At 37.8% G+C, this 25,895-nt stretch overlaps 2 protein-coding genes across 5 annotated transcripts; one reads left to right on the top strand and one right to left on the bottom strand.

Moving 5' to 3' along the window:
• Nucleotides 1–1,760: 1,760 nt before the first annotated feature.
• Nucleotides 1,761–10,491, bottom strand: ogg1 (8-oxoguanine DNA glycosylase). Of its 4 annotated transcripts, none has more exons than XM_055168732.2 (8): nucleotides 10,352–10,491; nucleotides 9,681–9,815; nucleotides 6,102–6,445; nucleotides 4,664–4,843; nucleotides 3,913–4,091; nucleotides 3,108–3,255; nucleotides 2,265–2,314; nucleotides 1,761–2,176 (listed from the first exon to the last, which is right to left on the bottom strand). In XM_055168732.2, the coding sequence occupies exons 2-8, from the start codon at nucleotides 9,788–9,790 to the stop codon at nucleotides 2,012–2,014; spliced, it is 1,176 nt and encodes a 391-aa protein (XP_055024707.2). In that variant the 5' UTR covers nucleotides 9,791–9,815; nucleotides 10,352–10,491; the 3' UTR covers nucleotides 1,761–2,011. The 4 variants fall into 4 exon arrangements, with proteins under 4 accessions (XP_055024707.2, XP_055024705.2, XP_055024706.2 ...); XM_055168730.2 differs by lacking the exon at nucleotides 10,352–10,491 and adding an exon at nucleotides 10,011–10,169; XM_055168731.2 differs by lacking the exon at nucleotides 10,352–10,491 and adding an exon at nucleotides 9,938–10,142.
• qars1 (glutaminyl-tRNA synthetase 1) lies at nucleotides 10,456–25,318 on the top strand. The gene is made up of 23 exons (XM_073867428.1): nucleotides 10,456–10,596; nucleotides 10,750–10,900; nucleotides 12,669–12,778; nucleotides 13,516–13,596; nucleotides 13,681–13,740; nucleotides 13,815–13,868; nucleotides 13,954–14,014; nucleotides 18,116–18,187; nucleotides 18,334–18,419; nucleotides 18,544–18,630; nucleotides 18,718–18,817; nucleotides 19,043–19,121; nucleotides 19,578–19,817; nucleotides 19,899–19,991; nucleotides 20,242–20,379; nucleotides 20,503–20,590; nucleotides 20,868–21,014; nucleotides 21,099–21,200; nucleotides 21,280–21,372; nucleotides 23,716–23,843; nucleotides 24,608–24,674; nucleotides 24,830–24,955; nucleotides 25,046–25,318. Exons 1-23 carry the CDS (start codon nucleotides 10,486–10,488, stop codon nucleotides 25,094–25,096), a joined length of 2,325 nt encoding a protein of 774 aa, XP_073723529.1. The 5' UTR covers nucleotides 10,456–10,485; the 3' UTR covers nucleotides 25,097–25,318.
• The last annotated feature ends 577 nt before the right edge of the window (nucleotides 25,319–25,895 follow it).

The following is a 25,895-nucleotide window of genomic DNA, read 5'->3' as shown; positions in this document are numbered from 1 at the left end:
TATAATCTAAAACCATGTTAACAGTAAACCATCAAATAATATAATATTTATATCATATCATTCATTCAGAGACAAAAATAACATGAGCACAAAAAAAAGACTGGATTGAGTCACTTATGCAGTGCTGCTGTTTTTTTCTCTAAGAGGCTTTAAGCAATGCCATTCTTTGATAACTGTCAGAACATCTCTAAACACTAACAGCTAAACACTGCAGGAAAGTGGACCTCACAGTTGAGAATCTGACATCTGATATATATGATGCTAGAACCAAGAGCGACATTTAAAAAAAACAATAATAGTCCGAGATGGACTCAATAAGAGCCCAGCAAGCAATTTTGTGTATAAAATACATTTAATAGACATCCAAACACTGCCCAGATGTTAAAACAAGGCTAAATTTGGGCTGTCAGTGAAAATGTAGTATGTCTAACCTTTTTTTTTTAAATCTGTATTTAAAGCGGTACTCGTCTTTCTGTGGTGTTTTTAAAAAGGTTAATGAACTTCCTCGTGGTTGACTTGTTGCTACTCTCAATTGAGCAAGACATTGCAATCAGAGAGGCTTTCTTTATTACACAGACTTCCAAGACAAAGGCTGTATTTTTCACCAATTTTAACTTCGAAAAGGACATTTCAAACATCGATGTAGAGACAAAAAATGCAGCATATTTTTAGTTGAGACAGAGACAGTCTCAATCTCATCTTTTAGGCACATGAGCATTTCCTGGACATTAGGGGAAGGAGTAGTAGACATAAAACACTTTACCCTTTCCCTCAACCCTACAAAACTTGCTGACTCTGTTCATTCAAATTGTTAAAAATCACCAGGAACAACTCATTTTAACAATTTGGATGCTATATTGTTATACAGTGTAAAGCCTTTAAGGATATTGCCAGTTGAATTATTATCCTGCCATTTTAATTGTTTGATCATCTCTTGAGTAATGGTGTCCAAAAAGGTATAATACACCCTTGTTCAGTAGAACTCCTCCAAATTTTGTGGGTGATGACCTTCTCATGTTGACTATTTCTCAGGTTCCTGACAAAATACCACAATTTCAGTACAATTTCAGCAGCCTCAGCCCAGTTGATTGGAACACACTGAAATACATCACTTTTGGTCGGCGTGTCCAGGCGTTGCAGTCGCACAAGTTTTTTTATGCATCCAAAGCTCAAATTAGATCGCTGATTTTAGATCAGACAAAGATGACCGGCGTGCCGGATAAAGATGATTGGAGGGCTGCATTTGGCCGCGGGCCGCCAGTTGACTAGACCTGTTCTAGACCATTGTTGTTCACTTATAATTTCCCTTTGATTTTAGGGTTCAGTTATGGTTGGGGTGGGTTGAGGTTTAATTTACAAAGATGTTGTCCTTGGGTCAACACAATATGTTGCCCTGAGGACATCTCTCACTTGGCAAAATCAGGTCGATTCACCATTTTACTAAGGGTGTCACGATTTTGATTTTAAATCGTTTTTCTCTTTTCTTGGACTACAACAAACACACAGATTGTGGGCAACAGTTTATTCCTGGGCCAGTTGACATGGACAAGATAGACATTATCATAATTCCTCCTGCTTTGGACTCAGCCTGCAAGTTAACTCCTGTCAGCATTGTATTGAGTGAATCTTTCAAACATGGGCAGGAGCATCACATTTCCGGCTGCCGTCAGAGGTATTCAGGCCAATCACAACGTACATATTAGCTGGCCAATCAGGGACACAGCACTTTTCAGATCAATAAGTTTTGTACAAAATCAGAGTGTTTGAGAAAAGCAGTTTATCTGGAGCTACAAAAATGTACGGTATGTGGAAAATAATGTTTTTTATCATAAACCACGCGAACACATTGTATTATACCAAATACACAAATACCGTTGTTTTTTTAGCAATGAAATAACTGCACTTTAATGCAACAGATTCATTCACAGTAATAAAAAAGAGCACACTGTATTAAAGCAGGCTGGCTGTAGTTTGAGCAGATTAGATTACATGATGGACATTATTCACGGAGTTATGTCCTCTGACGCTTCTTGCCGTTTTTCCTCTTTTTCTGTTTTTCTTCATCTCTGTCATCTCTTTTTACTTTCATCTTCTTTGGCTCTTTTTTCTCATCTTTCAGTACAGGAATATCTTCCTTAAGCTTCTGAAATCTTTTTAAATCAGCACAAAAAAGTACCTAAGGTACAGAAAGAGACCGAAGTCATGAGGTCATTAAAATGTAAATTACAAATGTTATCCAATAAATGTAGTGCAGTATTACTCACAGAGTGAGCCCAGCCAGCATAAGGACCCCAGAGATTTCGAAAGAAATCACCTGCAAATAGAGATACAAAAGTTATAAATGATTCCCTTCACACACTGTATTTTAAAAGAAACATGATTTTTATATTTTCTGAAGAAAATGTTTCTTGCTCATGTAAAGCTTCAGGGTATTGCAATGTGATTCAAGTCATTTTCTACTTTGTATAGCGTTTAAAACACTTTGTTGGGACTTTCCTGGATAAGGCTGGATTAATTAATAGAAATAAAAAAAACTTTATACTGACATACCTTAACATATATCAGTGACATTGTCTTGTCTCAAGATGCTCAACAGTATTGTTTATTTTTGTAAGGTTTATTTGATAAAACCGTCCAGGAAACTGCCCCCTAGTGTTTTAAAGCATTTTTACAGAAAATCGTCACTAAAACGTTAAGCAAACAGGCCAAAGGCAAATGTAGCAAAAATAAAAGATGTTTAGGCAGTTTACTGGTGAAGTTTTAAGATGATATGAAACGTTACATCGCTATTCTGTGAGTATGTTAGTGAATGCTTATAGTCTTCACCAACTTTAAACTGATCAAACTCAACCAGAACTAATTGACTTTATCATACGTACTGCTGTACTTTGATGAAGTTTGCATTGTTGTTTTTTACTGTAAAGCTTTGACACAATCTGTATTGTATAAAGTGCTATATTGTAATTTTCGTATTAAAATAAGAGCCTTTCAACAAGCTGCACACTTTGAGGTGTTGGTTACGTCTGCAGCAACGCTTTGTTTAAATACCTTAACAAACATCAGTAAGAAAGACATATGGGCGTGTCTGTATATTTTCATGCACTAACCAATGTCTTTGTAGACTTTATCAGTCAGGGTTTTTTGTGTACTGCCAGCAGCACAGTTGTAGTCACGTCTGGAGATCTGCCACACGTGTGTGTCCACAGGAACAGCCTCAGATTTGTCCAATGACATCAGACACACACAGTCGGCCACCTGAAACCCGGGTGTAAGTACATTTTAGAGAGACAAGATATGACGGATGTGTCCTCAAAGCTAGAACAAAGACTGTGCCTGCAACATGCTCCACACATGCACACAAATATATTGACCAATGCATTGCTCTCAATGTTTTTGTAAAGGTGTAAGTCAGAGTAACAAATCTGGATAATAGTAACCCTCAAATGTTTATGACATTGAATGCACAAAATGCTTTTTTTGCCGATAGGTGTCACTAAAGATCAACAACGGCCATAGCTTGATGACGCTGTGACAGGAATCAATCTGACAGAACTCATGTTCATGGATGACGTAATGAAGTAAAGATCTCTTTATAATCACAGTGTGCCTATCTGCACTCACAGTCAATACTTTGAAAGACTTGAATGCTCAACTGTGCAGGATCTTACAGGATGCAGAAAATAAAGTATGCCTGGGCCTTAAAGGAGACATTTCACAATACTTAAACTATAGCACTTAAACATGGAAAAAGTCAGATTTTCATGATATGTCCCCTTTAATATTGCACCTGACACTGTTGAGAATGCAACATTGTAGGAATTGAATAGCTAGTAGTGTTCACATTTATTGTGTGTAGAGTATGTTTTAGCCATAGTATATACAGAATATATATATATATATATATATAATTACTTTTAGACCAACTCCAGGAAGTGCTCTAAGTGCATCTCTGGCCTGCATGTAGGGGGCGCTGCGGAGTGACTTGAGCCAGTCTGGACCATGAGAGTTCATAATGATCTGAGCGCTCTGTTGCAGGAATCGAGCACGGTAACCAAAACCTAAATCACGCAAACGCATTTCCACGCTGTCATCTGTCACATACACAAACAAAAAATAATTAACACTTTCATGATTTTTTATATGAGGTACTACAGAGGTCTGAGGTGAAATATTTGTGTATTAATGACCCTTAAACTGTATTATTGACTGTAATGCCAGCTAACTCATTTTGAATATAGCTGTTGTAAGTTCATGTTTATCTCTGTGTTCTCTGCTTTCTTAATAATAAAACAATTGTCCGTTCATTCTGTATTTTTTTATTTGTTAAGCAGGTGTACAAAAAGTGTGATGTATGTGACTGTCATGACATTTGTGACCCTCTCTGTAAAATCCAGGCTAAAGTCTTAATGTAATTTTGAGATGCTATGCATCACTCATTGATTTCATTTCATTTTCAATCTTTGACATGACCTTACTTAAGTGAATAGTAAAGATATCAAGGTTATTTTTCACAGAATGTTCTTTACATGATTTTATGTAGAAAACAGTCAATCACAACAAATACTTTTGGTGGGTTTATATTGGCAAATGAAAGGCTGAATTATGGTTCGCGATTATGTGACATCTGCAGTAGTGTGTGTGTTACTGTGTGTGTTAAGTGTACCTGCAAGAACTTGCAAAGAGGGAAAATCATGGTAGGCCACACCATCGAGCGTGCAGAGGGACGTCCCGAGTGTCTGACACAGTCGGTCAATCATGCCCTGAATCCGTGAGATGTGATTATTAGAGCTACAAATGAATGCGAATAGACACTCCACGGGGTCTTGGCGCAACATACGCACTCCTAATATACTCGAACACACACAGAAAAAAAAGTTTCAAGAAAAATTCAAATATTGGACATGAGTCTCTGACATTGTTGACCCATATGGAGCAAACGCAAGAAAAACACATTTTTGTTATAAAACAGAAGAAACACAAGATCGCACTAAAATAAAAGTTGTATAAAGGTACACTTCAAAATATATATTTTTTGTTGTTCGATTTTTTTTGTTTGATCATTCCCTGAATTTTCTGATTTTTTTCTTTATTTAACTTGCAAAGCATTTTAAATATTGAAGTTGAAGTCATAAGGTGAATAGACAAGCTTAAAGGCAGGGTAGGCAGGAATCATCCAAAAAACTTCCTTACAAATTTGTTTAAACTGTCTCCACATACAAACGCATAATCAAAATGCAAGCACTCTGAAAAAGAGAGTACAAAACTCCAGTGTCCGCAGACCTCCCACGACTGTGTCAAACACAGGTAATTATTTCCATTCGGGACGAAACAAATGATTAGCTTGCGCGAATATCACTCTCTTTCGCGACCATGGCACCACTGTCCAGACATGCGCACACCCGATTGATTTGAATGTGCACGAGGCACTCTAGGAAGAGCAAAAGTATGGCAGAGAAAGTGCATTTAGAACTGTCAGAAAGTGCATTCAGAACTCACAGTACCTGCATATCCAGTCAGCGAAGGCAAACAAGGCAAAAAAAGGAATAAACGAAGCAATCAAACGAGAGTAAATATCACGTGGCTTTTCCTCGAGTCGATGATGCGGTAGCGGTATTGTCTGTGAAGTGTAGTCCTCATCAGAGTCAACAATGCTTTCATCACGGAAACTCTTACATGCAAAACACTGGCTTAATAGTGAGTACTAAAATCCATCCTATCTGTTTATATTCCTAGTGATAAAGTTAGGTGTATTATTACATGTGAGTGTGACTTGATGTTATTTCATGCACCGCGCTCCTTCCTCTCCCCTTGTCTGAGGTAAATCCTTCTCCCAGCAAAGCTGTCGGTGTCGCGCGTTCATGTGTTTTGGGGGCGTGGCTTTAGAAGAAACCCAGACGGGAGGGGGTGGAGTGAATGGAAAAATGAGCTGTGTTTAAAACAGTGGTGAGACGTATACAGACACTCGATTTTTATACTCTCTTTTTCAGAGTACTTACATTTTACTTATGTATTGATTTATAAAGACAGTTTAAACAAATTTTTAATAACGTTTTTTTAGATAATTTTTGCCTATCCTGCCTTTAATCAGACATGTACTGTACCTGTAAAGACATTGGCTATTTGTTTAAAGTGTGGGTCCAGTGTGCTCCAGTCTCTGTAGAGGTCTCCTAATTTAACATCCAGTTGGAAATATTCCCTCAGACGTTCCTCATCTTTGTTGTCCAGTTCTGACATCACTGTACATAAGTCTCCCTCTACCTGATTCATGTTAATCATTACTTTTGAGCTCTTCTCTTCTTTAATCTTACACTTCACTCCATTTTCTTCTTCAGCATTTATCTGATGACCATACACATAGTACCATAATGTGTTCTCTGTTTGAGTCAGTGTCCAGACTTTTCCCTGCATTACTCCAGTCCAGTGTCCATCTGCAGTCTCACGCCACCTGAGAGAATGGACAGTATACATATGAAATCAACTTTAAATCGTATCATTATTACTTTATATAGTATATTCTGGTCGTGTTGTGCTTGATGTATTGTGTGTTATCAAAAATCTGAATCTTTAACTAAAATATATTACCACATATCCATCTGCAGATTTTGTTAAAAATAAAAAAAAACATTTACATCTGAACCTGCTAATCTTAGTAAACTCATTTAAAGGCCTCGTATAATGAAAAGCCCCAGATAATTCCTGTTTGTTGAGCTTAAATTACTCTGTAGACATATTCTACAATGTTTACCTCATTAAGCTTCCTCTCCTGTCCACCCAGACCATTTGTGACTCATTTGTGAAATCCCGAGTAAAGTTTCATAATCTAATTTAAAAAAATATATAATTCAAAGATTTTTCTCACTGATTTTACGTTGATTTTAATCTTTGACATGACCTTATTCAGTCAATATATCAGAAAGGAGGAGCAGGGACCCTCAATATATCAAATCAAACAGACTGGATTCACATACTTTGTTATGATGATTAAATTACAAATAATCTATTTTAGTATCCACAGTCACATACTGTATACTACATACAAGATTAAATTTACTGAATAGATTTGTAAAGTGTCTAGTTAAAGGTGTCGTAGAATGTTAAACTGTATTTGCCTAGGCATAGATGAATAATAAGAGTTCTTTACATGGTAATGACATATCATGAGCCTCAAACACGATTGTTTCCTCCTTCTTATGTTAAATTTGTGCATGAAAAAGACTGATGGAAAACCGACCAATCTCAACATAACACCAACTGTGATGTTACAGTCGAGACGTATGCCCCCAACATTAAATTACACATTAGAGGTCATGCTTTTCCTGATGACATTTTTCAAACGTTAGTTAGTGTGTAATGTTGCTGTAATAGCATAAGTAATACCTGCAAAAGTATAAAGCTCAAAGTTTACTGCAAGGCGATATATTTTCTTTAACAGAATGTGCTTTCAAAGCCTACAGCGAACGGCCGGTTTGGACTAGTCCTCTACTTCCTGGTTGAATAACGTCAATATTAAAGTTTTTGACTAAGCTCCGCCCACAGCAATATGTCAGTTGCCAGCTAAGCTCAAATGCTAAGCTAAGCTGCTGTCGAATCACAACACACTAAACAAACTACACAATCAGAACTCGTTATATATTTCTGAAAGAGGGACTTGATAGAACAAAACAAAGGTGGGACTGCTTAGTTAGTGCTATATGCTAGTTAATGCTATATGCTAGCGTTTAGGCTGAAGTTGTACTATTGACGTTACAGTTACGTTTTGCAGGTACATAATAAAAAAACTTCAAACTTACCACTCAAAAACGTCCATTAACAATATCCAGACAATTAATTATTCCTCAAAATCTGTAGGCTATCTTCATTTGATACAGACTCAAACATAAGATCTGTTCACACACACACACACACAGCTACTGAAATGAGCCGCTGACCAACAGCCAATCAGAGCAGAGCTCAGCATTATTATTCCTGACCCTTATTAATAAGGTACACCATTTCACGCACGCACGCACGCACGCACGCACGCACGCACACACACACACACACACACACACACACACCTAAAGTGGTCCTGGTCAAGACAATCTCCTGAACTCCAAACTGAATGTCAGAATGGGAAATAAAGGTGATTTAAGCAATTTTGAGCGTGGCATAGTTGTTGGTGCCAGACGGGCCAGTGTGAGTATTTCACAATCTGCTCAGTTACTGGGATTTGCACGCACAACCATTTTTAGGGTTACAAAGAATGGTTTGAAAAGGGAAAAACATCCAGTACGCGGCAGCGAAAATGCCTTGTTGATGCTAAAGGTCGAAGGAGAATGGGCCAACTGATTCAAGCTGATAGAAGAGCAACTTTGACTGAAATAACCAATCATTACAACGAGCAAAGCATTTGTGAAGCCACAACAGGCACAACCTTGAGGCGGATGGGCTACAACAGCAGGAGACCCCACCGGGTACCACTCATCTCCACTACAAATAGGAAAAAGAGGCTACAATTTGCACGACCTCACCAAAATTGGACCGCTGAAGGCTGTAAAAATGTTGCCTGGTCTGATGAGTCTCGATTTCTGTTGAGACATTCCGATGGTAGAGTCAGAATTTGGCCTAAACTGAATGAGAACATGGATCCATCATGCCTTGTTACCACTGTGCAGGCTGGTGGTGGTGGTGTAATGGTGTGGGGGATGTTTTCTTGGCACACTTTATTAGTGCCAACTGGGCATCGTTTAAATGCCACGGCCTACCTGAGCATTGTTTCTGACCATGTCCATCCCTTTATGACCACCATGTACCCATCCTCTGATGGCTACTTCTAGCAGGATAATGCACCATGTCACAAAGCTCAAATCATTTCAAATTGGTTTTTTGAACATGACACCAGTCACCAGATATCAACCCAATAGAGCATCTCTGTGATGTGGTGGAAAAGGAGCTTCGTGCCCTAGATGTGCATCCCACAAATCTAGATCAAGATGCTATCCTATCAATATGGGCCAACATTTCCAAAGAACGCTTCAACACCTTGTTGAATCAATGCCATGTAGAATTAAGGCAGTTCTGAAGGTGAAACGGGGTCAAACACAGTATTAGTATGGTGTTCCTAATAATCCTTTAGGTGAGTGTATATACCAGCTTTGTTGTTTTAGCAAAGTTTTAATGTCCATCCATATTTATTGTTCACTGTTTTTTAAGATACAAATAGAAAATACAGGAAGTACACAAAATTAAAAACAAAACAATTTTCAGAACTAAATGTCTTCTTCATGCATCAGTCAGTATACTAAACACATCTTTAACTTTTTTGAGGAGACTGAAGTCCTGAAGTCATTTGATTAGAATTTCGAAATTAAGATTTAATTTAATTTAGGTTTAAGAGATCCTGCAGTTTCCTGCTATTGCTCAAGTGGAAGGAGAGTTTACCCTAAATATTTGACACTTCAGCTTGTACTTTTATATTGTTTTTAATACTACTTCATACACATTTCCTGTATTTTCTGGTTGTATTCTAATAAAGAGACTGAGAAATAATTATATATGATCACTATACAAATACAGTACTGTATATAAAATATTACTATATTTAATATAATTCAAACACTATTTGAAGGGCCCTTGGTAATAACACCACGGACCCCTGCTGAAAACCCATGGTGTACTGTAGATTATGATTAAGATTTTACCGGAAGGTCTGTCCACATCCCAGTGTGAGGTTCAGCCAGAGCTCTGATTGTGGGCATGACAGTGACCTCCAGGCTTTACATCCAGCAGAGAGCAAAGCATGCTGGGACATGATGATAACCTGGTCATGAAGTCAACTAATAAGAAATTTAATAAACAAAACAGGCTATTTTTAATGCTTTGATGTTAGATACGTACATGCTATGAAAAGACAAAATCTTTGGACTGCACAAAACAATAGTGAAACCATTTAACTTACAAATATTGTCACGAGACACTCGTGTACTAAATAGTCATGCATAATATAAAACGCCAATATGACAGAAACTAACCTCGTCTTTATATATTTACTTAATTTACTACATTTAATAAGAGTACATTTCACGCGCTGCAACCCATTCAGCTGCTTCTTCCTGTTTTTCTATTTTAATCGGAGTATTTTACGCTTTCACTGAGTTTAGCTGGACATTAGTAAACTTTCCCGGAGTGATTAAAAAAGACCAATTGGCTTTTTTTAACAATGATATGTGGACTCATTTCACAATTTGGATGTATTATATACGGCTTTATAACATTTTTACATTTACATTTTCAACAAATGTCTATTATAAAGAAATCTACACTTCACATGGCAAAGCTCGTCTGATGCAACTCATTGTAAAGAGCAACTCACCAACGACGAATCTGATTGGATGAAGGATCCAGGAATTAAAATCTGATTGGAGAAGAATGTCATCGTAAAAATATTACAACTTCCATACAGTTGTCGGAAGCGCAGAACGCAGTGTGTGTACGCTATAAGTAGAAATGGCGGACGTGGTGTCTCTCTTTATGTCAATTGGTCTTAGTGAACAGAAAGCAAAGGAAACGCTTAAAAATGAAGCACTCTCTTCGACTCTCAAGAAAGCAATTGAACAGGTACAACCACTATTAAAAGTACAATATGTATGTGATGCTATGTGTGCGGTCGCCTCAACAGGCAGTAACCTGGCATGGCAATCCCTTTAAATGAACTTGACTCTTTCACGAACTTACATTTGTTAAGTTAAGTGTTTTGTTGTTTTTGTGCAGGCTGCAGGGCTGCTGGGATCCACTAGCATGGATAAGTCTACAGGCACTTTACTGTACAGTATGGTGACTCGACTCAAAGACCTGAATCGACTGTCTTTGCTCACAGAATACATCATCAAACAAAAAATAACCACTGATCTGCAGCTGTCAGGTATCTGCATTTCTGTTGTCACATCTCTTTAAAAGTATATAGAAAAAATTTATTATTATTATTATTATTATTATATATAAAGTTATATATAAATGAAAAACACACGCACACACGTTAAAGTAGTACTGTATATTTACACATACATACATAAAAACACGACATATATATGTATATACACGGTGTGTGTAGCCATTTGTTTTTTTTATCAGTAAAAACTGTCTGTTACCTTAGAAAACTGGTATTAGCAGGTTCTAAAGAAATGCAAAGAGATGTGTCATCAGCATATCAGCTCATGTCATGTTTCCTGATAATGTCTAGATAAAGCAGTTACACAGAGAATTGGAATGGGCCTAAAACTGATCCCTGTGGCATTCCTCATTAGAGACCCTTATGTAATTTCTTTATTTAAATGAAGTAATAACAGTTGGCATTAAACTATGGTCATGCCTGATCACTGATTACCTCCATATTTTTCAATCCATTAGAATTACGTGATCCATAGTGTGAAAAGTTGCACTAATATCCAACAATACCAAAAGAGACACATCAAATTGCCGCTATTGAGCAATGATTATTGTTTGCTATGGTGGGGTTTATATCCTGATTAAATCTTCTTTTATAGATATTCTGACATAAATAGGAGATTTTGTGATGGGTTAGGGCTGTGCAGAAATCGTCTGCGATTCTCATGCGTGTTTTATTAGTAAAGCTGGTTCCATGATTAGAAGTAAATCACCATCAGCTGCTTTCAAATGGAGCGGTATTTATTATATAGATCGCGTCGTCGTGAGAGGAAATCTTCAAGGAATAGACTATAAATTGTACTTCTCTGCTTGTATGGTTGTTTTAGACACTGTCATTTTAACACAACTTGTTTTTTTTATATTATGGCGTGAAATTATGTCGTTATTATCTGTTATCATGAAAATACGGTAAAAATATACCAAGTTACTTAGCGACATGCATCGCTTTTATATAATGGCTCCAGAACACTTTGTAAAGATGATTAACTTGTTGTTTAACTGTAGTGTGAACTGCACAGTTCGGACCGACGTTTAAAAGTTATGTAGTCTGTACGAGCCTTAAGAAGACCGGTCGGTCGTCCATGTTTTCTGTTTACGTTCCACTTCAAATGTCTGGAACGCTTTGAAGTAGGATCTAGGACACTTCAAGAAGGATAAATCCCACGTCCCACTGGTTTGGATGGGCCCTGGAACGCAGCATTACTACACAGAGCCATAGTTAACAGAGAAGCTAGGCAAAATCGCATAGATTATCGGAGTAGATTTTTCTCGATTATAATGTGATTTTGCCTAGCTTCTCTGTGAACTACGGCTCTGTGTGGTAGATGCCGCTTTGCTGATGAAACACGCATGGGAATCGCAGGTGATTTTTTTGCACAGCCCTATGATGGGTCATATTAGCATATTCTTCCAGATCAATCTGTTGCAATTTAATACATGTTATATTTAACAGCTTCTTGTTCATGTCCTAACACTAGTGATAAGTTAATAAAATTAAGCAGTGGTTATGATACAACAGGAAACACCTCTTTCAATTGCTTTATGAATTGTGCCTATAATATGTATGGTGGCAATTTAGATGCTTTTATAAGTTTTGTTAGCACTTTTGTTATACCCAGTTTATAATCCAGTGGTAATAAGTCAATAAAGCTGTTTGTAGGGAATCCCTTCACTTGCTGTATGATATTTTCTCTGATGGCCTCAATTTTATTAGACATTTATACACTCTTTCTTTTCTTTCTCAGCGGCACTGGACTTTGTCAAGAGCCATCCTCAAGACCCTGTGAACTTTCATGAGTTTGAGACTTTTTGTGGGGTTGGTGTGGTGGTAACTCCTGAGCAGATCGAGGATGCGGTAAGGATGCTTCATTCAGAAATGTTCTGGCAAAGTTTTATATTGTGCCTTAGGTTTGCTGTGTATATAAGGTGATATATACACTAACAGAAAAACAAAGTTTGAACACAAATAGTTGAGTATGTAATACTGTATGCTGTATAATTCTTGAGTGTAGTTTTTTCTCACATATTGTTTTTCTAAATAAGCCACAAGCTGATCAGAACTCAAAGTAGCTTACAGCTTCACACTCTTTCAGAGGTCTTGTATGCTGAACGTGAAAGTAAAAGTGAAAGTGTGACATGCTTGTCAAGTATGCAATGCAGAGGACTGGAATTGAGAACCACTGGTCTACAGGATGTATCACGCACTAAAAAAAATTAGATCACTCATGTATTCCAACATGCTTGCACCATTATGGTGGTTTTTATCATAATTAAATGTTATTATATTATAACATTGTATTATATTGATTATTAATGTACAAAAAAGGATTATGTAATATACTGTCGTTTGAATTTGATCCTCCACTTGAAAAAGTCATGCTGTGACATATTAATGATCTGTTGGCCCACGTCTTCACATGATACAAATTCATGGGTTAGTGTTGACTAAACATACATTTTGAAATGCGTCAAAATGTGAAATTTTTTCATAAGGTTTTGCAGCATTCCAGTGAAGGTCAATGAAACTGAAAGTCTAGTGCGAAAGCAGCATTATTTAGTTTTAAGATTCAGCTACTATTTATTCTTCTACAGGTGGAGTTGATTATCCGGAAACACAAGGATCAGCTGTTGATGGAAAGATATCGCTTCAACATGGGCATACTCATGGGAGAGACAGCTTGTTGTATATGTTTGTTATAAACACAGTGAGATGTTGTGCAACTTAGTAATACTTTCTGTTTGTGCTTTTCAGGAGAGGCCAGAGGTGCTCTTAAATGGGCTGATGGGAAGATTGTAAAAAATGAAGTGGATATGCAGGTGTGTGTGTTATGAATTTGTTTAAATCTGTCGTTTATTATGTTTTTCATCCTAAAAATCTGCTGGTTTTTCAGGTTTTGCATCTTCTGGGTCCAAAGACTGAGGCAGATTTGGAGAAAAAGCCCAAGGTATGTTTCCACTGGGTCACACAGGTTGTTATTCATTTTATATCAGCGACGCAGCTTTAAAAAGCGCTGTCTTTTGTCCTCACAGACAGCCAAACCCAAAGCAGCTGAGAAGGAAGTGAAGCTCAAGCAGGATTCTGCTGTAAACGGTAAGAAAAAACTGACAAAAAATGCTGGACACGCTGTCCTTTAAAGGATTACTCTACTTTTATAACAAAAATCCTGCTAATTTACTCACCCCCATGTCATCCAAGATCCCAACGATCCCATCCGAGGCATAAGTGTCTTATCTAGCGAAATAATGGTAATTTTTGCCTAAAAAAACATGTTAAACATTTTAAACCCCAACTTATCGTCTTGCACTTGCTGTGTGACTTGCCAGTGTGACTTTACATCTGATGTAATCACGTGGAAAGGTCACGCATGACGTATGCGAAACTACCGCTCCTGTGTTAACAAGTGTTTTGAAAGAGGAGCCTTCTGATGGTCTTGTATGTGAAATTATACTAATTAATGTCTGTCTCTGCCCTCCTACGTGCTTCCACTTAATTTTAATTTCGTTTCAGTACTACGTCTGGGACTGCTCTGTAGAGTTTCGTTTTCTCCTGCAAAAATCTGCAGGACCAATCAGCGAACAGATGGGGGTGGCTAAGAACGATGACGTTGAGGTCGTGGGTCAGTTTGAGTTGTAGTTCAGTAATGGCAGTGGAGAAAGACGTGAGAAAAGCTATACGCACAACCGGCGCAACATCATAGAATGTCTCTGAACAGGTTCACGCCTACTTTTGGGGGAAATCAGACTAGACCTTCCATTGACTTCCATTCAAAATAGCGGAACAAAGCAGCCTTCGTACACAGCCGGCAGGCGTAAATAACTTATGAAATCACTCAGATTAAACATGTCGAGTAACCATCCGTCCACCCTGCCTGCCATAGAGCGCGAAAGACAAATCAACACATTCAACCTGGTCAACACAAAAACATGTCTCCTCCATTCTCCCAGCATCAAATTTGTGTAACAACGCTCCCTATTGGCCAGAGGTGTCATACCCGGACATTAACTCGTACCTCATCGAGTCAACAGGAAAGCCAGTGAATGATATTACTTCGTATTTATATATTATGTCTTTATATTTAAAGTACTGAGTGCACTTTTCCGTCGAGTCATACAACTAACTGGCTTAGCGATATTTCCAGCAATCACTGGATGGCGTTGTTACACAAATTTGACGCTGTGAGAATGAAAGGGACGTGTTTTTATATTGACCAAATTAAATTTGTTAATGTATCTTTCGGGCTCTATGGCAGGCAGGGTGGACAGATAAATACTCAACATGTTTAATCTTAGTGATTTCATAAGTAATTTACGCCTGCCTGCTGTGTAAAAACGTGGCTTTGTTCCGCTATTTTGAATGGAAGCCAATGGAAAGGCTGCTTTTTTATCCCCCAAAAAGGGGCGGTGACGAAATTTACAGTCAAGTTCCCGGATGTGCTGGTAGTCCGTATTCGGTTCGTTGTTGCTAAACTGCCGAATATACAGAAGTTAAAGCCAGAGCAAGAACCAGGTTTGCTACTTTTTGTTTGTCTGATTATTCGGACTTGTTGTTTCCGGCCGGTTTCGGTGCATGATATACGTCACGACCACACGTTAGCGATCGCCTATGGCGGATCCTGAGTGACTCTGGGCAGATCCAATAGTTTTAAACTTCAACAGAGGACCCTCCTTAACGGAAGTAACGCTTTACAATGGAGCGTGGCCAGACTCTCTGTACAAGTGAAATGAATGTACGAGAGTCTGGTTGGACCAGGCTAGTCTTTTGTGTCAGTTTATTTTTTTTTTAATGGCCTGCAAGTGTGCTTTCACATATGTAACGTGTGACCTTTTGATGTGATTATGTAAAACGTAAAGTCGCCCTGGTGCGACACATGGCTAGAGCAAGACGAGAAGTTAGTAATGTTTCACTAGCTAAGACCTTTATGCCTCGGTTGGGATCGTTTAGAGTCCTTTGAAGCTGCATTGATACTGTAAACTGACGAGGTCCACTATATAGAGAAAAATCCTGGAATGTTTTTCTTAAAAAAAAATAAAAAAAACTGGACAAAAAAGACATAAACATCTTGGATGACATGGGGTCACCCCCCAATTATCAGGATTTTTTATGTAAGGAAAGTAATCCTTTAAAGTCATGAAATGCTTTTTATAGGACCGTTTAGATTGTGGGTCTTCAACAGGGGGTTCAGGGACACCTGGGTGTGTGTAGTGGTATTACTGGGGGTTCTCCAAATATTGTTTAAATGCAAAATAATTTTAGTCATCAAACAAAAAGGTGTTAATAGGTTAATAGTGACTTAAAACGTTCCCACAATAAAATCTATTCAGTTAAGTTAAAATGTTATGTAGTATGCCAAAAGTGTTATTTTAATATTTAACATAACAATCATAACAAAGTATGTGTTATAAATAATAATAAATACAGTTTCATTTGATTAATACATTTGTCTGATTCATGTACTGCGGTTCTCCAATCTATCCATTAAGGGCTCCATTGCCTGAAAAAGATTGAAGATCATTTTAATTTTGACATTATTTAACGGTATAAAGGATTTTCAGATTGCACAATGATTAAAGAATAATGTAATACTAATGTAATTTACTTTAAACTGGCAAAAATGTTAAAAATCTAAAATGCTGATGCAAAAAATATTAAAGGGGACATATAATAAAAATCTGACTCGTCCATGATTAAAGGCAGGGTGCATAAACTCTGAAAGCCAATGTTGACATTTGAAATCACCTAAACAAACACACCCCTACCCCAATAGAATCTGGACCTTCTTTTGATAGACCTGCACCACACACAGGGTTCCCACGGGTCCTTGAAATCCTTGAAAGTTTGTGAATCTGGGGGAAAATTTCAAGGCCCTGGGAAGTTTTTGAAAATATGCATCCATAGATACAGGTCATTGAAAGTGCTGAAAGTTTTCTGGAAAAAATCCATATTATTCCCTGTGTAGTGTAGGAAAATATCATAAAAATTATAGACTTTTTAAGCACACGTGCTAAACTGTTTACTTTAAATGTTTATATCTTCTGTATGTGAATGTTGATTCATACCAAAATGCTTTTTTGCATAGTTGTGTTTGACACATGAAATCGTCTCTGGTTACGTATGTAACTGTTGTTTCCTGAGAAGGGAACAAGACGCTGCGTCTCCCTTGTCATACTTCCTGCATCCCTGTAACGCCGTCTTTGGCAATATTTCAGATAGCGATATACTTTCTGGCTCCCGCATCACCCTGTCTTTGTGGTTAAGCCTCACCATTGGTTGAATTTGATATACACATTCAAACGCACTTACCCCTGGAGGCGTCCTCAAAGTGTCACCGCAGTAACGCAGCGCGAGTTCCCTTGAAAGGGAACTGTAACAATGTATCTTAAAAGGTAACACGATGTTACCTTGCTCTCACTTGAAATGTGTTCCCACATTTAGTCCTTGAATTTGAGGGTATTGGACCTGGAAAGTCCTTGAAAGGTCCTTGAATTTGGAACCCTGCACACATATGCAACCCAGGCAACAATGTCGGTTAGTAGACATGCCCCTTACTGCTGATTGGCTACAAGTGTGTTTTGGTACTCGGCCTGACTCCCTTTTCCAAATTGTTTCTCAAAAATCAAGCACCCCGCCTTTAAGTGCTATAATTTGGTCCCCGGTGCTCCTAAAATGTTTAAAAGATCAACCCAGTAACTTAGTTTTGGTAAACCATTCACTGCAAGCATGTGAAAAAATGGGTCATTAAAATTTGGCCCCCCTTGGGATGTCAGAAAGGGGATGTTGTTATAATCATACCACCCCTTAATATGCACTATCTAACTACGGCACTGCCATTTAGTGCAAAGTGAGAATAATTGACAGCACAATTGAGTTTCAGTTTCAACAAACCACCATTATGGGGATCTGTGTATGCATTTCATTAACTTGTTTGCATTTAAAAGGATATGCCCAAATACATCCTTTAAAGTGGCCATTTTAACATGCTGTAATAAATTATCTGTGGGGTATTTTGAGCTAAAACTTCACATACACAGTCTGGGGACATCTAAGACTTATTTTACATCTTATTTTACATTTACATCTTTCCCCTTTAATAGTTTTTATTGCAATATTTAACATCGGAATATGTTTTTGAATGAAACCATGTAATTTACGGAGAAGTAACTGACGCATACTCTTTTAATATCTGTCTTGTAGGCGATGGGAACACTGAGGGGAAATCCTTAATGGAGCAGCTGAGAGGAGAAGCTCTTAAGTTTCACAAGCCAGGTAAAGATAGGACTAAACCACAAACCTGACATCACTTTGTCCATTTATTGTCTTTTCAAAACAAATTGGCTGCAGTGTAAGGAAAGATGAATGAACGAATGAATGAATTGAATTATTATATAAGTGAATAATGTGTTTTTCCCTAGGGGAGAATTATAAGACTGAGGGCTATGTTGTGACACCTAACACCATGAATTTGCTGAAGCAGCACTTGGAAATCACTGGTGGACAGGTACTTTATTATCTGGGTTTGCTACAGTGAGGAGTTTAAATAGGAACAAAGTCGGGACAATTTTAGATTTTACATTTTAATGTTTATTCTGGTAAAATCCTTACCTATTTCTTTGTCATTATAGATTCGCACACGTTTTCCTCCTGAGCCCAATGGGATTCTCCACATTGGTCATGCCAAAGCAATTAACTTCAACTTCGGTTATGCCAAGGTACACACCTGTAATGCACATTACCTCACATGAACTGCTAGTGTTATACACAAAGTGATGAAGTCTGACTTCTTTGTCTCTGTGAAGGCCAATAACGGCATCTGCTTCCTGCGGTATGATGACACAAACCCAGAGAAAGAGGAAGAGAAATACTTCACTGCCATCAAAGACATGGTGGAGTGGCTTGGTGAGGATTTAAAGTTGTCTATCTGTGATGGTCACAGGTGGACAGTTGCGTTGTTTATACACGCAACTCACAGTGTTATAAGGTTTAAACATTGCACAAAGTATGCAGACAATTAAAATATGTTGGCTTTTGTAATGAAAAGGAAATACTTTATTTCCAGCCCAATTGCAAATGTATGTTTCTGATTTTTTTTTGTATGTTTATATGTCCATTTTTCTCATGCAGGGTACACACCATATGACATCACGCATGCGTCTGATCACTTCCAGCGCCTCTATGATCTTGCAGTCGATCTCATTCGCAGGTGAGATTATGCGCACATTAAAGGGTACCTATTTTGCCCCTTTTACAAGATGATGTGTAGGTCTTTAGTGTGCCCAGGATGTGTTTGTAAAGTTTCAGCTTAAAATAAATGAATATTGTTACATTCACTCTCGCATGCAATACTAAACACATCAGAAGGCGTTGTTATTGCTTCAGCTTCTCCAGCATGTATACATTGTACAACTCACATAGTCTGTCAGTGGGTGGGGCTTGCAAAGAAAATTAAAACGGCTTGATTTATGAGACCCTTCAGGTTTAATGGGGATTAAATAAAGAGAAGTGAGTGGATTTTTATCATTTATACGGTGGTTGTGTACATAGTACACACCCTGCTGACACACATATGTTAAAGTGAATTTTCCATAATGGGTCCCCATGGGTCATGATATTAATAAAAGTTAAATGCATAATTTTGGTGACGTGTTTTGTGTGTCAGGGGTCACGCGTACGTCTGCCACCAGCGTGGAGAGGAACTGAAGGGTCATAACGTCCCTCCGTCACCCTGGAGAGATCGGCCCATAGAAGAGTCTCTGGTCCTGTTTGACAGGATGAGGAAAGGTATGTTTGCAGAGGGAGAAGCCACTCTCAGGATGAAATTGGTCATGGAAGATGGAAAAATGGACCCGGTGGCATACCGAATCAAATACACGCCACACCACAGGACAGGAGATACTTGGTAAGATATGTGTTTTTTTATTATTCTTCACATGCAGTAGTTTTGTCTAACCTCAATGCTGATTTTGTTTTGTGTCTGCAGGTGCATATACCCCACGTATGACTACACACACTGTCTGTGTGACTCTATTGAACATATCACACACTCTCTCTGCACTAAAGAGTTTCAGGCCAGGTACGTAACTAAAAAAACAAATAAATGTCATTTTTACACCTTCATTTCCATGCAAGCATTTTTAACGAAAGTGCAAAAATGACTTTGCCAACTAAATATATGGGAATACGTTCACTTTTTGATTGAATTTATTTTAAAGGACTAATCATGACATGATGACATTTAATATTATGTGATGTCCTTACAAATATCACAGTGATCTTTGTGTAAACAAAATGTGTGCATTCATTTCATGTTTTTTGTGTCACAGGCGGTCGTCATATTTTTGGCTATGCAATGCTCTTGATGTGTACTGCCCTGTGCAGTGGGAATATGGCCGACTTAACCTGACCTACACTGTCGTCTCCAAAAGAAAGATTATTAAACTGGTTGAGACAGGAGTTGTTAGGTAACTCATACACAGACTTCCATATTGTCCGCTTGTGTCTGATTTGAATGGCCTTAATCATTACGTGAACAAAAGTCAAGCTTGGTTTCAGTTTGTCACTCTGTTACGTTTTGTGTTATCCAGGGATTGGGATGACCCACGTCTCTTCACCCTCACAGCTCTCCGAAGGCGTGGCTTCCCTCCACAAGCCATCAATAATTTCTGTGCCCGGGTGAGATAATTAGGAAAATGGAACGACAATTTAGCAAGACAAAAACTTGAAGTATTTCGCTGGATACTAATACAAAACAGTCAAGTCAAATCAAATTTATTTATATAGCATTTTATTACAATGTTGCATTGTCTCAAAGCAGCTTTACATTAAAAAAATAAGAAAAGAAACCACAGAAAATTGGGAAATGGTTGAATATGCAGTATTATTGCAAATTTTATTATGTTTCAATTCAAAAATCTGTTCCACCAAATCTAACGCAACCGTTTTGTTTTAGGTAGGTGTAACTGTTTCACAAACCACCACAGAGCCACACTTGCTGGAGGCGTGTGGTAGGGAGGTGCTTAATGACATTGCTCCTCGTGTTATGGCCGTGCTCGAGCCCCTTAAAGTGACCATCACCAATCTTCCTGCCAATGCACAGGTACACGCATGCTACTACTGCTGCGTTTCTTTCACATGAGGACGGATGCAACTGGAAATATATTTGCTTTTGCTTTATCTACAGAAAAAGCTTCATGTTCCAGATTTCCCTGCCAATGAGTCCAAGGGCAGTCATACGATTTCTTTCTCAAAGACCATCTTTATTGAGCAGGCTGACTTCAGGGAGGTATGTTTGTGTTTGTGTTTAGCACCAGCCCACATGAAGAGATGAAGTCGTTTTTTACTGTTTATCTTGTTTGCTGTAGGTGATGGAGAAGGGCTATAAGCGTCTAACACCAGATCAGCCGGTGGGCTTGAGACATGCAGGTTACGTCATTTCTGTGCAGCGTGTCATCAAGGTGTGTACCTAAACTCTTAACACATCCCCAACTCTAAAATAATTTCCCACTTTCTTTGAGCTCAATGAGGATATATTTCAGATTAAAGAGACTGGTTTCAGGGTTTTCATTGGCCATCAAGACCTTTTAAAATTATTATTTTGGTCACACTTCGAACGAGATGCAATAAACCAAAATGTATCACAAAAGAGCGGTGCTTTCACAATTAACTTTACTCTCGCAGACTCGCACAAAATGCAACCAGCTGATCGGCCCCCCGACATTCAACATAGGCAGGTACACACTGCATCTGAATTCAGTTGTCAATTCACCTTTTAGTGCTTAATTACTGTTCAGTAATAAACTGAAGTAACAACCACATTCTACTACTGAAATAACTCTTGAAAAAAAAGTGGGTACCGTGTTTTCCGGAATATAAGCCGCACCGGAGTATAAGCCGCATCATTCAAAAATGTGTCATTAAGACGAAATAACATATGAAGAGTTTGTTGCAAAACGAGATAACAACTGTTTTTTTAATTGTTCAGAAATCTCGTTTTTTGGTTGTGCATTCCAATTAGTTTCAATGCAACTGCAGTTGGTTTGTTTTGATTGATTTAAACCTTCATAACTTAAAAAATACAGCTAAGTAGCACCATAAAACAAAATAATAACATGATAACATAATAGTAAACATGTTTTGACAAAAATGTTAAAAAAAATTGATTTATCTCGTTTTGTAACGAAACTCTTCATATATAAGTCACAGTGGACTATACTTCGCGTTTATTTAGAAAATTATTTCACAAAATCCAAGCCGATGAACAGACATTTAATCTGGAAAGGCAAGTTACTCAACTAAACAATAGCAGACAGAACAGCAGGCTGAATATATGTCTGTACGTTAAAGTAATATTATCAGTTATTTAAATGATAAACCATAACATACAGAACTTACCTGGAAGGTTGAATAGTCTAAATTAACCGAACAAGCCAACTAGCGTGAAGTTCGCATACTCGTCATTCCACATCACTGAATCTATTGAATTACATAAATACAGAAGCAGTATATGGCGGACTCTTGCGGCAGACGGTAATGATGTCTCTTGCCTCATAAATGTCAAAATTAATTCATACTGACTTACAAGGCGCACCTGACTATAAGACAAAACCAAAATTGAACTACTAGTTGTAAATAACAGATTTAAATGTGCATTAGGTACATTACAGGTCACTCTTTTGTTTGCATGATGCAGAAAATCAAAGGGAACGAGATGCAAGCGTTTACTTGGTAGTCCTACCAGATTTTGCAAAAAAATTGCGAACAAGAACAAGCGCTTAATAAACCACAATAAATCCAAATGCTTTACATTAAAAATAAGACCAAAATATTGCTGATATTTAATAATGCCAAAACCTTTAGATTTGTCCGAAAACTCTAAATTGCTGCTTCCTGAGGCAGCTTTTCCAAGACAGGAAGGCATCAAGGCATGTCCGAATTCAATGCTAGGTTTACTTCCTGTCTCCTGAGATACCTATGCGTGGGCATACAACAAGAATGTTGAGTTCGAAAAAATAAAATGGTGGCCAAGGAAGCGACTGGAGCACAAATTTAGTGTAAATAAAGGTAGATGTTCACTTTTTACACCTTTTAATTCCATTTCTAGCAAATTAGTATTGCAGTTTTCAAATATGTGATTAGTTATCGCAAAGGCGTTCTCTGTTTATATTTCAAACACGCTGCCTTTGAAGTGTGTCCAAAAGTCTTTCTCTGAGCTGCCCCCACGCCCCCGAAGCCACCCCCCCACGAGGCAGCCAGGCAACGACGAGTCACTGCCTTGAGTTTTCGGACGCAGCCTTTATATCACTTTATAGCCAAGCTCAAAAACGGTATAGCCCAAAATGGAAGGCCCCAAAAAATACATGGCAACACTGCAATACAGCGCAAAGCAAAGCAGCCAAACACAAAACAACGGTGTAAATGGCTGTTTGTTAAAACTGCAGAACATAACGCTGTGATATTACTTTAAATGCTAGAAGACAGAACGTTGCTATTGTTATCCCTGTATCAATAATCTCAGTGTAGATTCATGATCACGATTCACTCCCGAAACCAAGTTTGTTTTGCACTGAAACAAAAACATAAACGAGCATTTTGCACATTGTGAATAGATGCTCAGAATACATATTTAACATTTTATAGACTTATATCCTAAACTGCAGTGCAGAAAAGGATTAACGAATTTATGGTACTGTTAATCTAGCAGGCAAATACTATTATGATGTGTACAGCAACCTGAAATAATGTCAAATACAAATTAACTGAAACAAAAACATCTGACGACTCTGTGTTCTTTGTTTTAGGATGACTGTGGTAAAGTATGTGAGTTGGAGGTGACATGTGCCAGCTCAGATTCTGTGGACAAACCCAAAGCATTTATTCACTGGGTGAGCGAGCCGCTGGTGTGTGAAGTGCGCCTGTACGAACGCCTGTAAGTCTCTTCTCTATATTCACAATTTTATCACTTTATAGTTATAAGTACTGTAATGCTATTTTCCACAATTCAAATGGGTCTTATTATGCTTTTTCACTTTTTCAATGAAATGTTGATGTTTGAGCATAAAAAATTCTAACACTTAAAGTCCACTCCAAAGGGAGATTTTTTTTAAAGAAAAACACTTTTCTAGAACTACAATAAACTACATATGAGGACTACAATATGTCCCTTCTGTATATTATAAAGTCACAGTATCCCTATTTAAATAATTCCCTAAGCCGCCCAAAGCATACGCAAGAAAGGAGAACAAGTCCTGGTTAAGCTGCGTTAACTTTCCACACTGTTTATTCCACCCCAATTCTAAACCTACTTTATTGTTAATGTAGTTTTCAGCTACAGGCTTCTTTCGCTTTTGTAAGCCTATGTTCACTACTCATAATATAGCTTTTACACACTAGCTGCCATCATTTGCCCTTGCATGGGACTTCATAGAGTTTATGGGGGTAACAGAATGTTACTTACAGACTGGGGAAAAGAAGTGCTACAATATTGTAAATTTTTTTACAAATAATGTTTAGTAACGCACTAAAAATAAAAACAAATATGCTTTAAAATTCCATCAATTCCTCCTGAAAGTATAATATGGGTCTTTTAAACACCTGCACATGGTTTACACTCACCGTTTCACTGTTTTATAATCTATGTTATAAAACATATAATAAAAAATAATTTATAATCTAATCTAATTCTATCTGCAGCTTCCTCCATAAAAACCCAGAGGACCCAGCAGAGGTCCCTGCGGGATTCCTGAGTGACATTAACCCTGTAAGGCAATGCATTATAAAAGATACATTCTTAAATAATGGCCTGCATATTATGTTTAACTGCTATTTAAACTGCAAACAGTAATTACATGATATTATACTTGTCAGTTGAAAGCTTCTGAAATGTTTCAATCCATCATTTATTCTTTTTATTAGGATTCCTTAACAGTAATTGAAAGTGCCTTAGTGGACCGATCCGTGAGCACAGCCAAAGTGTTTGATAAGTTTCAGTTTGAGAGAGTGGGTTATTTCTCTGTGGATCCTGATAGTACGCCTGAAAAGGTATGTTTTTCACAAGCAGGGGTTTTGACATACAGCGGAGTGAAGCGCTGTCTTTAATATACATCATCTTTGTCAATTTTTCCTCCCCAGCTGATTTTCAACAGGACTGTTACACTTAAGGAGGATCCAGGAAAGATATGACAGCAAGACAGAAGCTGCACTGTCAAAGCCAAATAGCACGAAGTCGTGTTGGAGACCATCATGCATATCACACGTTTGTCAATAAAAACACTTTAAACCTTTAAATCAACGGCCTATTAATACTGTACCAAGCCTTTTTGAACTTGCAAGTTCTGTGCTGTTTTATAAAATCTTTTCATGCTGGTGGTTTCAATCAAATATGAAATAAACTATTTAAGTGAACCTTTTGTCTCCTGTCCATATAAAGTTGTCTACTCCTTTAAAGCTCAGTGGTAGGGCATTGCGTTAGCAGCGTAAAAGGTCATGGGTTCAAACCCAAGGAGAGCACATACTAATGATAATTAGTAGGGACCCTCCAATACAGTAAAACTACACATTTTAGTGTGGCCTTTTATTGTGGCTGACCTAAGGCACACCTGTACAATAATCATGCTGTCTAATCAGCATCTACTGTATGAGGTGGATGGATTATCTCGGCAAAGGAGTGCTTATTAACATAGATTTGTGAACAATATTTGAGAGGAATAGGCCTTTTGTCTTAGATCTTTGAGTTCAGCTCATGAAAAATTGGGGCAAAAACAAGAGTGTTGCGTTTTACAATGTTGTTTAGTGTACTTATAGATGTAGATAAAAGATTTACACAAAGTATATGAGATCACCTACTGCGACATTTTGGGATGTGTTATTGGCAGCCATGGGTCTTTAAAGGATTTCTGATGTTTATTTAAATCAGTGGTTCACAAACTTTTTCATTTTGCGTGCGAGTCATAAACTGTCTCAGACCCCGACAAAATGTTTG

This window comes from Misgurnus anguillicaudatus, chromosome 5, assembly GCF_027580225.2.
Source record: "Misgurnus anguillicaudatus chromosome 5, ASM2758022v2, whole genome shotgun sequence".
NCBI lineage: Eukaryota > Metazoa > Chordata > Actinopteri > Cypriniformes > Cobitidae > Misgurnus > Misgurnus anguillicaudatus.
This window is presented reverse-complemented; position numbering and strand designations above follow the sequence as displayed.

Excerpts from the sequence above, each read along its gene's own strand:
- ogg1 (XM_055168732.2), bottom strand. The coding sequence starts at position 9,790 with ATGTCCCAGCATGCTTTGCTCTCTGCTGGATGTAAAGCCTGGAGGTCA. Across the intron at positions 4,844-6,101 it reads AATAGCCAATGTCTTTACAG|GAGTGCGTATGTTGCGCCAA; the intron begins GTACAGTACATG and ends CGAGTATATTAG. Across the intron at positions 4,092-4,663 it reads CTCTTTGCAAGTTCTTGCAG|ATGACAGCGTGGAAATGCGT; the intron begins GTACACTTAACA and ends TGTATGTGACAG.
- qars1 (XM_073867428.1), top strand. The coding sequence starts at position 10,486 with ATGGCGGACGTGGTGTCTCTCTTTATGTCAATTGGTCTTAGTGAACAG. Across the intron at positions 18,188-18,333 it reads TCTTAAGTTTCACAAGCCAG|GGGAGAATTATAAGACTGAG; the intron begins GTAAAGATAGGA and ends GTTTTTCCCTAG. Across the intron at positions 19,818-19,898 it reads CACAGGACAGGAGATACTTG|GTGCATATACCCCACGTATG; the intron begins GTAAGATATGTG and ends TTGTGTCTGCAG.